The 14,566-nt window shown below is 56.1% G+C and overlaps 2 protein-coding genes across 10 annotated transcripts in view; one reads left to right on the forward strand and one right to left on the reverse strand.

Moving 5' to 3' along the window:
* Positions 1 to 10,738, forward strand: part of Slc6a9 (solute carrier family 6 member 9) — a 34,375-nt gene extending 23,637 nt beyond the window's left edge. For all 3 annotated transcript variants that reach the window (XM_006997139.4, XM_076564876.1, XM_015990294.3), the window contains 9 exons: positions 4,534 to 4,666; positions 4,850 to 4,984; positions 5,078 to 5,181; positions 5,533 to 5,770; positions 5,927 to 6,061; positions 6,174 to 6,273; positions 6,365 to 6,465; positions 9,188 to 9,358; positions 9,469 to 10,738. In XM_006997139.4, the coding sequence (XP_006997201.1) occupies positions 4,534 to 4,666; positions 4,850 to 4,984; positions 5,078 to 5,181; positions 5,533 to 5,770; positions 5,927 to 6,061; positions 6,174 to 6,273; positions 6,365 to 6,465; positions 9,188 to 9,358; positions 9,469 to 9,663 (1,312 nt within the window). In that variant the 3' untranslated portion in view covers positions 9,664 to 10,738. The remainder of the gene's footprint in view (positions 1 to 4,533; positions 4,667 to 4,849; positions 4,985 to 5,077; positions 5,182 to 5,532; positions 5,771 to 5,926; positions 6,062 to 6,173; positions 6,274 to 6,364; positions 6,466 to 9,187; positions 9,359 to 9,468) is intronic.
* Ccdc24 (coiled-coil domain containing 24) lies at positions 10,693 to 14,444 on the reverse strand. Of its 7 annotated transcripts, none has more exons than XM_076564879.1 (8): positions 14,110 to 14,444; positions 13,531 to 13,706; positions 13,298 to 13,414; positions 12,507 to 12,632; positions 11,934 to 11,988; positions 11,524 to 11,593; positions 11,348 to 11,426; positions 10,693 to 11,267 (listed from the first exon to the last, which is right to left on the reverse strand). In XM_076564879.1, the coding sequence occupies exons 2-8, from the start codon at positions 13,698 to 13,700 to the stop codon at positions 11,066 to 11,068; spliced, it is 819 nt and encodes a 272-aa protein (XP_076420994.1). In that variant the 5' UTR covers positions 13,701 to 13,706; positions 14,110 to 14,444; the 3' UTR covers positions 10,693 to 11,065. The 7 variants fall into 7 exon arrangements, with proteins under 7 accessions (XP_076420994.1, XP_076420993.1, XP_006997200.3 ...); XM_076564878.1 differs by having other exon boundaries at positions 11,348 to 11,442; positions 11,934 to 12,015; XM_006997138.4 differs by having other exon boundaries at positions 13,935 to 14,444.
* Between the last annotated feature and the right edge of the window lie 122 nt (positions 14,445 to 14,566).

Here is a 14,566-nt window from a genome sequence, read left to right on the forward strand (position 1 = left end):
CATCCTTGTGGTTGTTAGGCAAGTGCCTTGCCCCTGAGCTACATCCCTAGCCTTCTTTTTACTTTTTTTTTTTTTTTTAATTTTGAGACAAGGTCTCACTAAGTTGCCCAGGTTGGTCTTGAACTTGTGATTCTGCTGCCCAAACTCTAGAGTGGCTGGGATCATAGGCCAGAATCCACAAGTCTGGTTTGAGCAATGGTCGGGAGGAGAGGGTGGGTGGGTATATATTCAGTGGTGGATCATTTGGCTAGCATGCCGGGGAGGCCCTGTGTTGGATTCCCCGATCCCAGAGGAGACCAGAGCTGCCCAGGCCTCACTGATGAAAGAGGAGTCGGGGAATTGTTACTGCCCTCTGTGTGCCAGTGTTATCGCCGATAGGTTTTGCTAGCCCCATTTTCAGACTTGGAGACGGACATCCCAAGGTTAAGGGGCCGGACAGCTCTGGAGGTGGCTGGCCTGTGTGCTCCAGGCCCGCCTCGGCTCTGCTGTTGTCCGGTCCCAGGCCAGTGGTGCTCTGCCGGTGTTCTTGGTCCTAAGTGTTGCTTTGAAAGGTGGCATGATGTAGTTAACCGTTTTATGAATGAAATCAACGGGCCAAAAGAAAGATGAGGAAGGCTGAGGCGTGGCTCAGTGGCAGAGCTCGCCCAGCGCTGGTGAGGTCCCTGGTTTGATGTCTAGCCCCTAAACAACCAACAAACAAATCCTTTAAAGTGAGAGAATCCGGAAGGGAGGTTTCTGGGCCACCCCTCCCTCCCTCTCCCCTCCCACTTCCCAGACGTGTTTTATGCTCCTCTGTGCTGGTCTGAGAACTCCTTCCAAACGCTAAGCTCATGACAAGGCTTCTCGGCTCTGTGGCAGCCAGCACCTGACACAGAGTGGACTCTGATCCCAGCTCCACCCTCACCCACCAGTGTCTCATGCCAATGTCAGTCATGCTGACCTCTCAAATCCTGGCTCTGCCACCGGCCCACTGTGTGTTCATGGGAGGTCACCAGACCTCTCTGAGTTTGAGTGTTCTCTCCTCAAATCTGGGTAGCTGGAATTCTTCCTCATGTTGCAGAGGTGACATGTGGTGACATGGTATAAATCCCGGAAGTCAGTAGCAAGTGCTCAGGTGCACCTGTGAAGAACCGGAAGTGGGGGGTCCTCCCTTCTCAAGCCAGTTACTGTCTGCTCGAGGAAATAAGATCGCTATGTATCTAGAGTTGGGGATTTTATTTATTTTTATTTTTTTGAGACAGGGTCTTATATAGCCCTGGCTGGCCTGAACTCCTTATGTAGAACCAGGCTAGCTTTGAACTCACAGAGAGCCTACTGCCTCTGCCTTGCAAATGATGAGATTAAAAGCTCATGTTATGCCTGGCTTTTTTTTTTTTTTTTTTTTTTTTTGAGATAGGGTGTCACTGGTATCTGGAGGAAGGAAAAGAGCCGAGTGTGGTCATACACCTGTGATCCCAACAGCTGGGAGGCTGAAGCAGGAGGATCATAATTACCAACATATGCTACCTACTGGACCTAGTCTCAAAAAAGAAAAAAAAAAAAAAAGGAAAAAAAGGCAGGATAATTTTTGAGAGGTCATATGTCAAAAGCCAACTTATAAATAAGTTGCATCCCAAAATGCCCTGAGGTTAATTGTTTGATCTCAAAAGCACATGGTCCAAAGCAAAACAAAAAACTAAATACAGTACAACCTAAAATAAAGCTAGAATTCATTCCTCGGTTCCCAGACTAGCCATCTAAGCTCTGCACTCCCGATACAATAATGCCGTACTCATGCAATAAAAATAACATCAAATACTGCCATTTTAGCATGTGTAATTAGGCAAAGTTTTTTTTTTTTTATCCTTAAAATGAAAAAGGGCTTCTTAACTTGACTGTTGGCATTTTTGACAAAGTGACGGAGGAGAAGCAGACGGAGCCTGTGGTTGTTCAGAGCCTGTGGTTGTTCAGAAGGATCCACCTTGCCGGCACCGGTGTCTTACACAGGAAACCCAGGCAGGCCTGGCCTAGGCTACCAGGAGCCCTAGTCCATTGCCTTCAGCTATGAATGGCCTCTGTCTAATTCAGTGGGCCAACAAAATTGTTTTCTGTGTTATGCTGTGAGGGGGAGAAGGCAGGGAATCAGGGCCAGGGGGAACCTCCAGCCTATGTGTCTCATGGCTCCTGAGCTGCGCTGCTCTGTCTGTTGGTTCCTGTATGGCTGAGCCAGGAGAAGGCCATGCCAGTCTCACATACTGGTGTAGACCGTAGGGAGAGCTGGGTAGAGGGAGGAGTCAGACAGCGCCCTCTGCAGGCCATGCTGGGAAGGGTGGCCTGGCAGGAGAACTGGAAGCCAAAAGGAGGCAGCGGAAGTCTCCTTTGGGTGGTCAGGCCGGCCGGCCAAGCAAACACCAAGTTCCAGCTCTGACAGCATTGTTCCATGAAGACCCAGAGTCATATCCCATCCCAAGACATTCAAAGTGTCTGCATGAGGTTTGAGAGCTGATACGGGTATAGCTGAGGACGGGGGCGGGGCGGGGCGGGGCGGGGCGGGGCGGGGCCAGCCTCCAATGGGAGCTAGGCTGATAGTCTCCAGCGGCAGGAGAGGAAGGAAGGGATCCTATGTTTGACCTCTGTTGTGATGAGGAAGCAGAGAGGCTCAAGATGTCTTTCTTGCTTCCTTCTCACCGCTAGCCTGGACCGTTCATCTGGGCTCCCTCCTTCCTGCCTCCCAGCCCGTTCGCCACAGTGTTCATTCATTCACTCAAGATCAAAGAGTTGAGTACCTCTCAGTGCCGGGCACTGGAGATGCATGGCCATGAACAAAGTGAACAAAAGCCCCCACCATCATAGAGGACGGAGGACAAAAGCCATGGAAAGGCTCAGTTGGTAGAGTGCCATCCTGGCATGCATGGAGCCTTTATTTTGATCCTCAGTACCACATAAAACCTGGCAAGGTGGCACACACCTATAATTCCAGCATTCAAGAGGAGGAAGCGGTAGGATCATAAGTTCAAGGTCATCCTCAGCTATACAGTGAGTTCAAGACCAGCCTGGGTGATATGAGACCTCATCTCATATAAAGCCAACCGACTATCAACGGCAAAATAAACAGAACGAGAGAAGGATGTTGTGCTGTCGAGGAACACAGAGCAGGGGCGTGCTGGGCTGGGGTAAAAGCTGAATTTTAAGCTGTGTAGTCCAGAAGACCCATTTGAGAAGTGGCCTTCTGAATAAAGACTGGAGGAAGTAGGGGTTATACAGACAAACCCAGCTATATCCTAGACGGGGATCTAGCGTAAAACCTGGCGTCTGTTCACATGTGTCAAGACAGCAAGGTGGCACAGGGCGGTGTGTACACATAGATCTCTGGAGGAGGGGGAGGGGAAGAAGCCACTTCGTTCAGAGACAGCAGCATTTGCAAAGGCCCTGGGGTGGGAGCAGGCTAGCACGTTTGCGAAAAACCAAGCCCAGTGCAGCAAAGGTCAGGGAGAGGGACTCGGAAGGAGGAGAGAAACGGCAGGGCCAGAGACACTGGCTCCCACAGGGCCTAGAGCCGGAGCAGGGTTCGCCAGCGCCTTTGGTGCAAGGCTTGGGGCCATAGAGAGGCACGGCTGTTCTAAAACGAAAGCCTCAGAGCTCTCCCATTGCCTGGGGGGACTGAAATCCTCCAGCCTCGCTTCCACTACTCCTTACAGCGAGGCCCCTTCCCGTCCGTCCGCCCTTCTACCTTCCCCGTCTCCTCTTTCTGCTCTATCCGGTCTTCCTGAGCTAACCAACATGCCCAGGCTGGTCATGCTAGCTCCTGGCCCCCTGCCCTGTGGCAGGCCTGCTCTTCCCACCATCCCTCTCACCCGTATCCTCACACCATAACTCCAGCCTCATCTCTTCAGGGAAGCCTTCATCCTGGCTCTCCCTTCAGGTGAGACACCCCTCCCCCCCAGGGTCCCCCTCTCCCCGTGCTCATCCCACCCCACCCCCGTGCCCCATCCACTCTGCGGTGCCCTCCTGCCGGCTCTCCACCCTCTTCCCCAAGGGCCAGGAAGAAGCCTCCTGTCCCTGTCCAAGTCCAGTATGTGATTGACCCAAAGACCGCAGCCCTCCTGGCACAGGGCTGCAGGTGGCGCTACACCCACGTGGGGAGGAGTTAGGGTGACATCATCACTGCCCGCTCTGCGCTCTCAAGAGCTGGAGCAGACTATTATGGTATACCTCTCTCGGAAGGCTTCCTGGAGGAGGTGCTTCTGATAGGATGAATGGGCATTCCTAAAGTGTGGAATGCCCATGAAAGGGCCTGGGGTGGGCCCAAGCAGAGACTGGGCGTCAACCCCCTGCCCCAGGAGAGGAGACCAGCTCAAACTTGACTTGATCTCTTGAAGCCTTTGAGGGTCCCAAGACGGACTACAGGGCAGAGGGCTGGGGGTCCCCAAAGCAGCTCCTGTTCTCCCACAAGCGGGCTTCTGGGACCTTGCAGTGTGGGACACAGATGGTGAGACCTGGTTGCTGGGCAGCAGAGGCTGGTCCTCAGTGACGGTCACCTCCCCCCCTCCCCAGGCTGTACGTGCTGAAGCTGTCTGATGACATTGGAAACTTCGGGGAGGTTCGGCTTCCCCTCCTGGGCTGCCTTGGAGTCTCCTGGGTGGTCGTCTTCCTCTGCCTCATCCGAGGAGTGAAGTCTTCGGGGAAAGCAAGTACCCCTCCCCAGGCAGGGTGTGCTCCCCACCCTGCCTCTCCGTCCTGCGTTGGTGGGAGTCTGAGGGGAGACCCCCAGGAGAGGAAGAGGGACCAAAGCCAATAGTGGCTGGGGTCAGGGAGGCCGTAGGAGGGTTGGAAAGGTTCTAGAGGAATCCATGGAGCCTGTCTTTATCAGGTGGTGTACTTCACGGCCACGTTCCCCTATGTGGTGCTGACCATTCTGTTTGTTCGTGGAGTGACCCTGGAAGGAGCCTTCACGGGTATCATGTACTACCTGACCCCACAGTGGGACAAGATCCTGGAGGCCAAGGTGGGATGTGGAGGGTTAGCCCCAAAGGGACTAGGGAGCGGGCACGCGATCCGGCATCTGACCACAGTGGCTCGCTGACCACCCTCTCCGCAGGTGTGGGGGGATGCTGCCTCTCAGATCTTCTATTCTCTGGGCTGTGCGTGGGGTGGCCTCATCACCATGGCGTCCTACAATAAGTTCCACAACAACTGCTACCGGTGAGTGCCCCCTGCCGGCCTGGAGGCTTCCCCCCGTCTTCTGTTCCCTCCATAGCCTGACACCCTCGCAGTCTGCTGCTTACAGGGGGCCTCTTGTACTTGTGACCTTGAGAATCCTTTATCTCCAGTAGGTCATGAGAATAGACAGCAAAGCGCTGGCCAGAGAGGGGGATGAGTGGACGAAGGGTCAGGAACCCTGGACTCACTTTAAAAGACCCGGAACGGACAGGAGGAGGAGTTAGGGACACCTTTGTTTCTAGAATATCCTATCTCCATGTCTTCTCTTGGCCCAAACTGAGGAAAGGGAAGCAAGCTGGGTCCCCTAAACTGTCCTGTTTTCTTCCTCCTCAGGGACAGCGTCATCATCAGCATCACCAACTGTGCTACCAGCGTCTATGCTGGCTTCGTCATCTTCTCTATCCTGGGCTTCATGGCCAATCACCTGGGTGTGGATGTGTCCCGAGTGGCAGACCACGGCCCTGGGCTGGCTTTTGTAGCTTACCCTGAGGCCCTCACGCTGCTTCCCATCTCCCCGCTCTGGTCCCTACTCTTTTTCTTCATGCTCATCTTGCTGGGGCTGGGAACTCAGGTACGATACATGTGCGCTTGTGCGTGCGTGCATGCGTGTGCATGTGTGCGTGTGTGTGCATGCATGTGCAAATGCGCGTGTGTATTATGTTGGCAGCTTGGGCAGGAGGAACTGGGGCAGAGGGCAGGTCCTTATTCCTGATGGCTGTGTCTGTAGTTCTGCCTCCTAGAGACCCTCGTCACTGCCATTGTGGATGAGGTGGGGAATGAGTGGATTCTGCAGAAAAAGACCTATGTGACCTTGGGTGTGGCCGTAGCTGGCTTCTTGCTGGGCATACCCCTTACCAGCCAGGTAAGAGTGGAGATGTGGTGGGGAAGGCAGGGTTTCACTTGCCGGGGCATCGGGGGAACGGGTGGGTAGCTGGGCCTGTGGCACCCTGGCTCATCCGCCCACTGGCTCACAGGCAGGCATCTACTGGTTGCTGCTGATGGACAATTATGCAGCCAGCTTCTCCTTGGTTGTCATCTCGTGCATCATGTGTGTGTCCATCATGTACATCTACGGTAAGTGCCCACCCTCCCATGGCCTCCAGTGTCCCGGTCTCTGAGTGGCCCCCTCTCTCCTGCTGAGCTGCTGACCCCCTCGTCTCTCCAGGGCACCGAAACTACTTCCAGGACATCCAGATGATGCTGGGGTTCCCGCCGCCCCTCTTCTTCCAGATCTGTTGGCGTTTTGTGTCCCCAGCCATCATCTTTGTAAGTTCCTCAGGGCCCCCCCCCCACTGCCCCTTGGCCAAGTGTCCCCTTGGGAACTAGCAGGGCGAGAGCAGGAAAACATCCCCCCAGCCAGAGCTCTACCTCCAGCTCCGGCTCTGGGCATCCGAGAGGGCTCCATAGTCAGATGTGTGCAGACTCGGAGGCGCCAGGCCCTGGCCTAGGGTTAGGAAGGGGGTCCTGAGCCCTTGAAGCCAGTGCTGATCTCAGAACTGCAGCAGCTCCAGGGACATAGCCTCACTCCCTGGCATTGCCACCCAGCTGCCTCCAGGGGCCTCAGGAGTCGTTGACATTGGTGGGTTTTCTGTCTACCTTGCTGCTCTTACCCTAGACCCTCATGGAGGCAAGCGGGAGATGGATGGCAGATACGTGGGAATGTGGTGGCGTTCCTGGGCAGCCCAGGACCTTTTGGTGCAGGGCTAGGAGTTTGGTCAGCTCTGAACCTCCAAGGCTGGGAAGTTGGCTGGCTTTGGAGGGAACATCCCCATTTCCAAGAACATTCATCAGAGCGCTGCAGTGGTGGCAGGGTCCCCTGCAAGGCAAGGAGCCGGTCCCTTCCTTGACCCCGTTCACCTGTTAACTCATTCAGGGTCCCCTGCAAGGCAAGGAGCCGGTCCCTTCCTTGACCCCGTTGTTCACCTGTTAATTCATGCAGCACCTCTCTGGGTTATTGTTATCTCCACCCTACAGATAGGAAACTAAGGCACAGCGATGTTAAACAGGCCCATCGCCACACACTTAATAAGGGCAGGAACCCTAGGCAGACCAAACCATGCTATAGGATGATTGGCCTGGGGGCTAAAACTTGGCTCCTTTTCCTGCTGGTTTGAGGTGCGAAGGGGACAGGCTGATGGCATAGTAGTCACTATAGGAGAGGGTCAGAGTGTCCACTCAGTCACTGTACAGAGTGTAAGGGCTCGCTCAGTGGCAGTGCAGTGTCCAGAGTCACCTGTGTCTTCCACAATTCCACGGAATCATGGAGAGCTCTGTGTCAGGCTTCCACACTGGCTCATGTTTCTGCAGAGAGGCCCCTGGAGGACTGAGGCCTCCACCACATGGGGTGTGGGGTGTTCCCGAGCCTGGCACGGGCAACAGTTTTGGCCACGGGCCCAGCACTGAGGCAGAAGGAGCGGAAGTCTCCTTTCAAGGCTGTCAGACCAGAGCGGGCCAAAGCCACTGCCTAGCACCATGCCCTCTGGCGGTGTGGCATTGGCCCAGGCCCAGGCCATAACCTCCTATTACCTGGGGTCACCCACCAAGGGCCTTGGCCTGGATCCTGTGAGTCCTCTAGGAGTAGACATGGAACGAAGCAGGCAGTGCCTGGAAAGCCAGGCTGGAAGTACCTTAAGGTGAGGAAAGGAATCCAGGCTGTGCAGACATACTCATGTTCCCTTTGGGGCTTTATGTGCCCATGAAGCTCCTGACAGACCTTATCCTTCCCTCCCGAAGTCCAGTGAAGGAGTTCGTCCTCACATATATTAGGCTTAGCCACGCCAGGTGTGGCAGTGTTCACCTTTAACCCAGCCCCAGGGAGGCAGGAGGCAGAGGCCGGCCAATACCTGAATTGGAGGCCAGCCTGGTCTACATAGAGAGTTTTAGGCTAGCCAGGGTGACACAGTGAGACGCTGCCTCAAAAAAAAAAAAAAAAAAAAAGAGGCAACAACAACAACACACACACACACACACACACACACACACACACACACACACACACACACACACACACACACACACACACACACCAGGCTCTGCTAGGTCAGGAAACTCATACAGTCTATGTGTGCACCCAGGAAGGATGCCTGAGGTTCAGTGTGGGGAAGGTGAACTTGAGCTCCAGGATGCCCCTAAAGGCCGAGAGGCAAGTTGAGTCCCTTCTACAGGGCCCTCTGGGTGTGGCCATGCCTGTTTCTTTTAGATCCTGTGCTGGCTGCAGCCACGGGCACTTTCCAGTCTGTTTATTACCTGACACTCAGCATTTTTAGCCTCTGGGCACTCTCCAAGCTGAATGTCACTGTTACCACAACCGTCGTGAGGCAGGACCTGTTCCTCAACAACCCCCCCATCCCCCACATCTCCTGGCACAAATCAGCTCAAGTAGATAAATGAGATTGTGCAAGGCACCTTAGGTCCAGAGTTAATGCAATCCTAGGAAAGCAGATGGGAAATGCCGTGAAGAAGCCTTTTAGGAGGCAGAAAATCCAAAAAGGCTTCCTGAAAGAGGTGGCATTCATTGGCTCAGGACTTGACGGGAAAGTGAAGATGTGTCTGCAGAATGAATGGAGGGGGTAGGAAGAAATGCTGAGTGTGGTGGAAACTTGAGGTAGGGTCGCTGTGGCCAGCGAGACAACAGGTCATCAGGCAGAGCTGAAGCCTAAGGCCAAGAATTGGTCCTTTTCTCAAGAGAAAAAAATGGCTGCTCTCCAAAGGTGGTCTGCTAGTTCAGGACTCGGGCAGAAGCACCTCTTTTCCCTTTATGGTGTCTACCTGCCCAACCACTCCCTGGGCGGTGGGTCCCTCCTGCTTCCTTCACTCGGGTGGTGACAAGTTGCCTTTGCCCCAACCAAAACGCCTTTTACTGCCTTGGGAATCCGGAGAGGAAGGGTTTACTGGGAGGGCGAGCCTGGGGTCCAAGCCTGGCGTCCAAGCCTGGCGTCCAGGAGGGGCTCTGGCCAGCCTCACGCCTCCCCACCTCTACCCTCTGCAGTTCATTCTCATCTTCACGGTGATCCAGTACCGGCCAATCACCTACAACCACTACCAGTACCCGGGCTGGGCCGTGGCCATCGGCTTCCTCATGGCTTTGTCGTCCGTCATCTGCATCCCGCTGTACGCGCTCTTCCAGCTCTGCCGCACAGATGGCGACACACTTCTTCAGGTGAGGCGTGGAGGAGGAAGGGCTGGCTGGGCAGCCAGGCTAAGGGGAGACACTTGGAGCTTAAGGGTTCCCCTCTGACTCACTCTTCTCGCTGCGCCCTCTGCCTGCAGCGTTTGAAAAATGCCACAAAGCCAAGCAGAGACTGGGGCCCCGCCCTCCTGGAGCATCGGACTGGGCGCTACGCCCCCACCACAGCCCCTTCTCCCGAAGACGGCCTTGAGGTCCAGCCGCTGCACCCGGATAAGGCCCAGATCCCTATGGTGGGCAGTAATGGCTCCAGCCGCCTCCAGGACTCCCGGATATGAGCACAGTTGTTGCAAGGGGAGAGGATCCCCACCCCCCACCCCTTGCTCCCACCACAGAGACTGGGGAGGCAGTGGACAGGTGTGACCGCCTGCCCCATCATGCCCTGGCCAGGACAGCTGCTGTCACCTTGGCCGCCACTGCTAGTGCAGACATTTGTGCTCATGTCCCCAGTGTTTACATGTCCTTCGGATGCCAAGACAGCAGGCGGGGGGTGGGGTGGGGGTGGGAAGGCGATGGGAGGATTGCGGTGGGGGTGGGGGGGTGTCCAAAGCACTTTGGAGGAGGTCTCAGGCCAGGTCCCCAGAGGCCTGCCAGGCTTCAGAGGGCCTCTGATACCCTCCTACTCTGCCCTGTGCTGTTTGACTAGGGCGTAAGAGGTTCTGGCTCCACACCCCACTTGTTACCCTCCAGCCTCGAGACCAGTGTTCCTGACCACAGTCTCTGCACCTGTGTCTTCCTGCTCGGGACGAGGCCAGGGGCCACGGGCTCACAGTGTTACTTAGACTGTATCACCCAGCCCTGTTGGTGTAATTATTTTTTTGTAAAAATGGTATCACCTGTGGTTGCCACCCCCTACCCCAGCCCTGGGTCCAGTCTGTCTTCCAGGCCGGCCTGCACCTCACTTGGCTGCTCTGGTTCTCTGGCCCAGCCAGCAGAGGCTGTGACCCAGCAGCCTGCCCAAAGCACTTATGGAGAGAAAGAGAGGGGACTTCCTACTGAGAAGTCTGAGCCCGGAGTCCTGGGGAAGGGGACCCTGCACGACATTCCCTGTCCACCCTCCGCCAGGTTGAAGGCCCAGTCTTCCCAGACGTGCTACCCCCCCCACCCCCCGTTCAATGTGCCAAATGGCCCCAGTCCACGTGCCCACCCCCCCACCTCTGCAGTCAGAGCTCCTTCTCCCAAGCCCTGCAATGTCGGTTTGTCCGTCCTCTGTGCTCTCTGCAGTGACAGCTCTGGCCAAGCCACCTCTAATCCTCTGTAGCAATAACGGTGTGCCGCCCGCCACTGCCCATCGTGGGCCACTAGGGTTTTAAAGTCCATAGATTTTAATGAAATTTCTATTCCTGTCTCTGAGCTGCTGCTGTGCTTTGTCTGGGTCCCTTGGGGACAAAAGTCAGGTTGGGAATGGGACCTCTTGTTTGCCAAGCCCCTGTGGAGGCCTGAGTGGAGGAGAGGGGCCAAAGGCTTTGATGGGTAGAACAGGTGTCCTGCCACTCAGTCCTAGATACAAGTGACCTGGCAAGGGGTGGGGCTGGGACCAGACGAACACACAGCCTTGTGGGGACTGTGAGCTCATCTGAGAATGAAGCAGAAACCGGTAGGAGCTTATGGCCGCTGGAGGTAACAACAACAGATGGGCAGGGTACAGCCGAGGCAGAGGCCCGTTCTGTGACCGGCCCTTCAGGTGGGAGCCTGGGACGCCGCGCTGGACACTGGTGTGGAAGCTGGCTCTTCCCAATAGCTGTATCGAAGCTGCCGTCTCCAGCGCTGAGAGGCTGCCTGACCTTGCGGGTGGGGGCAGCGCTCCGAAGGAGGTGTCGGCATGTAGCCGTGGAGACAAGGAAAGGGCCTGAGGCCGGGAATGGACCTCAAGGGCTTCTGCCTGCACGGGATGGGTAGCTGTGAGGTGACCGTGACCTGACGCTTCACACTACCCTCTGCCCGCCCTGGGTTTTGGTGTACCTGTGCTTGCCAGAGACACAGGAAGGTCCCAGGGAGAGCTGTAGCTCCTGTTCCATGGCCGCCTTCTGTTCCTTTATCTCTGAGGAAGGGCAGAGCTGAGACAGTCTCTTCCGGAGTATGTATAGTATAGGGAAGGTAGGGGCAGGGTACTCTGGGGGATGGCCTGGGGTCCTTACCTGCCAGGGTGGGCTCTAGGGTGGCCTTGGAGGGCTGGCAAGACTGCATCTGCTCCATTTCCAGAGAGTGCTGTGGAGAGATCCGGTTCAGGGACCCTGCCTAAAGGTGAGACCAAGAGCCCTAGCGCAGGGCTCAGGAGCAAGACCATGCAGTCTTGCCGCCTGACCATCATGGACGCAGAGCCCGTGGAAAGCCAAGCTTAGCAAGATGGTGGCTGGGCACTGGAGAGAGGAGGCCAGAGGCCTGGGGCTGGCAAGTGGGTTAGTCTAAAACTGCTGACCATGGCCTCTGAAACACGAGAAACGGGTGTAGGACTCACACAACCTTGACATGCATGTAGGTCCACAGACACACGGGCGTGATCCCTGCTAAGCAGAGAACCCGGGGGAAGGCTCAGGGCTGTGCTCACCTGCAGGTCAGAGACCTCTCTCTGCAACATGTGACACTCCTCCTCCAGGAGGCTCCTAGACAGGAGCATGAACAGCCAGACCCTGTGAGGCAGGACCTCCCCAGCTGAACCCGTCACGTGGCCCCAACCTCCAGAACCACCAAGAGCCACACCAGCCCCTCCATTCTCAGGCCATATTGCCCTCTGGATACTGCCTGGACATAGCCTTCCAGCGCCCACCATTTCTAGTCATCTCAGTGTTTGCTCCCTGGCAGGCGCTCTCCTCTTCAGAGCCTTGGCACTGAGCCCGTGGCTCATCCTGCTTCCACTAGCCCCACGTCACAGCCTGCTTATCACCTTCCCTTGGCTCCTCTTGTACCTAGGGCCCTGGCCCCTCCTGGTCTGTACTTGGCTACTTGCGGGTACTGTGACAGGGCCCACCTCAGACAGACGCACGCATGCACGCACGCACGCGCACACACACACGACAGTCTACCTACCTGCACACTCCCTTTCAGGCAGTCCCAGCCCCTTAAGGTCCACCCTGTCTTCTCATCCCCAGTCTACACACACTCAAGGACTCCTAGGCCTCACCTCAGGTGTCTGGCAATCTGGTCAATGTCAGACACATTCAGTTGGTCCTTGATGACACTGAGGTCCCTGTGACAGCTGCTGACATGTGAAGTTAACATCACCCCCTCCATGTTGCTCGCTCTAGTCCTTCGGGGAACAAATGCCACTTCTAGATAATTCTGTTTTCCTCACGCAGGCAACGTACTATAGTGCAAACAATAGTTCCAGAGCCCAGGCTTGCACGTGGATTCCGCCACCTCCCACTGTGTGACCGCGGGGAAATTATCTTTCTGAGACTTTTTTTTTTTTTGGTCTAAAAACCGGGGACAGTACTCAGCTTATAGGACTGTAGGGGGATTTGAATAAGAAATTGGTGCAGTCTACTTATGAACATGAGCCTGTTCATTTATCTCATTCTGTCCCCAGCTGAAAATGTCATTTGTCCCCTCCTCTCAGCTCTTTATGTACCTCTAGCCCAGTCCTCAAGCTTGTTCACTGGGCATGAGAAGAACTGCTCACTGGACATGGCCTCATGGCCTCATGGCCTCTCCCTGCCTGCAAAAAGTCCTCGCCCCTTTATCTGCTTGGAAAACAGCTCCTCATACCTTAGGACCCAGACCTAAGCAGCCGTTCTCCCAACAAGCTCTGTCTGTCCCAAGCTGGGCAGGTGTTCCCTCAGTACTTCAGCCCTATGACAAGTGGCTCTAAAGTGTCCAGCCCCAGAACCCCTCACAGGACTGGGTCCGCTGCACCAGCTGCCTGGGTCCTTCTGCCTGGCAGGGCTAGAGCCCCCCTTTTTACCATCACTTTACCTGGGCTCACCAGCTCTCATCTGGGATAGGTCCTGTTGTGTTGAATCACACCTGGGCTCCTCTAAGGCAAAGCGAAGGACCTTGGGACTATACTGCGCCCACGCCTGGGTCTGGTCCCTGGAAACATAGGCATGAAGGGACCTGAGGGTCTCCTCTCAGGAAACCACACTGGCGCTTACTCAGAGGCAGCCCATGTGATGGCCGGGTAAGGGGGCCAGGCCGAAGACTCCCACCTGCCCTCACAGAGAGCCTTAAAGCGGAGGCACTGGAGCAACTGTCGGAGTTCTTGGCGCATGATATCCCTCAGGAGGGGTGGTGGTGCCAGGAGGGAGGGAGGCTCAGAGACCAGGCGGGATCCCGAGGCTTGAGAAGATCGGAACTCTTGGAGCAGGGCCTTTAACATCGCCACCTGCAAGGAGAGCTGGGGCACCTTGCCACTGGGGCAGAGGGGGTGGGTGTATGTGTGTTGGGGGGCACTGTCAGGGATGGGGGGAGTCAAACGGGAGAAAGGGCAGACAGTGAAAACAAGGTGATGGGGGATCACCAAATAGAGCTAGGGACCCGGTGGAGGCAGGAAATCACGTGAGTTGCAGGGGAGGCGTGGAATGCGACCCACCCCCACCCACCGGACTCCCACCTCCTCTCGCAACTCCAGGCTCAGATCCACCGCTGCCTCCCCCAGAATCCTCTTCACTTCAGGCCGCTCCGGGAGTGGAACATGCTCCTCCACCAGCTCCCACAGTGCTGGGGAGTCCCAGGGCATGGCCTGCCTGCGTCGCGGCCCCCTTTTCAGACCTATGAGACGGACTCACCGCAGGTCAGAGTGCTAGATTTCCTGGGAGACCGATGGTTGCTCCGGACCGGAGCCCCGCCCACCGAGCCCCGCCCATTGACTTCGAGGCCCCGCCTTGTCCTGCCTAAGTCCCTACACTGGAATTGTGCGGTCTCTTAGTGGCCTAATTTCGGGCCGACCCCCCTGGGTCCCGGATCCTGACCACCTCTGGGGAAAACCAAGCGGTGGGAACCGGGCCTTAGCCCCTTCCCTCCCAAGAGGCGGTCACCTGGGAAACCACCGAGCCCCAGGATCGTCCTCGAGAGAGGCCCCGCCCTGCTCACGGTAGCTGAGCCACAAGTTAGTCAGCTAACATTTGGGCTCACCCCGGGGACACCTTTCTACCTCGGAGGAAGTAGAACGGAGAAATTTGGTCCTGCTGGGTTCGTTATTTCCTCACCTTCCTCCTAGCCTGAAGGCAGCATCAAGATAAACTT

This window comes from Peromyscus maniculatus, chromosome 2 (genome assembly GCF_049852395.1).
Source record: "Peromyscus maniculatus bairdii isolate BWxNUB_F1_BW_parent chromosome 2, HU_Pman_BW_mat_3.1, whole genome shotgun sequence".
Lineage (NCBI taxonomy): Eukaryota > Metazoa > Chordata > Mammalia > Rodentia > Cricetidae > Peromyscus > Peromyscus maniculatus.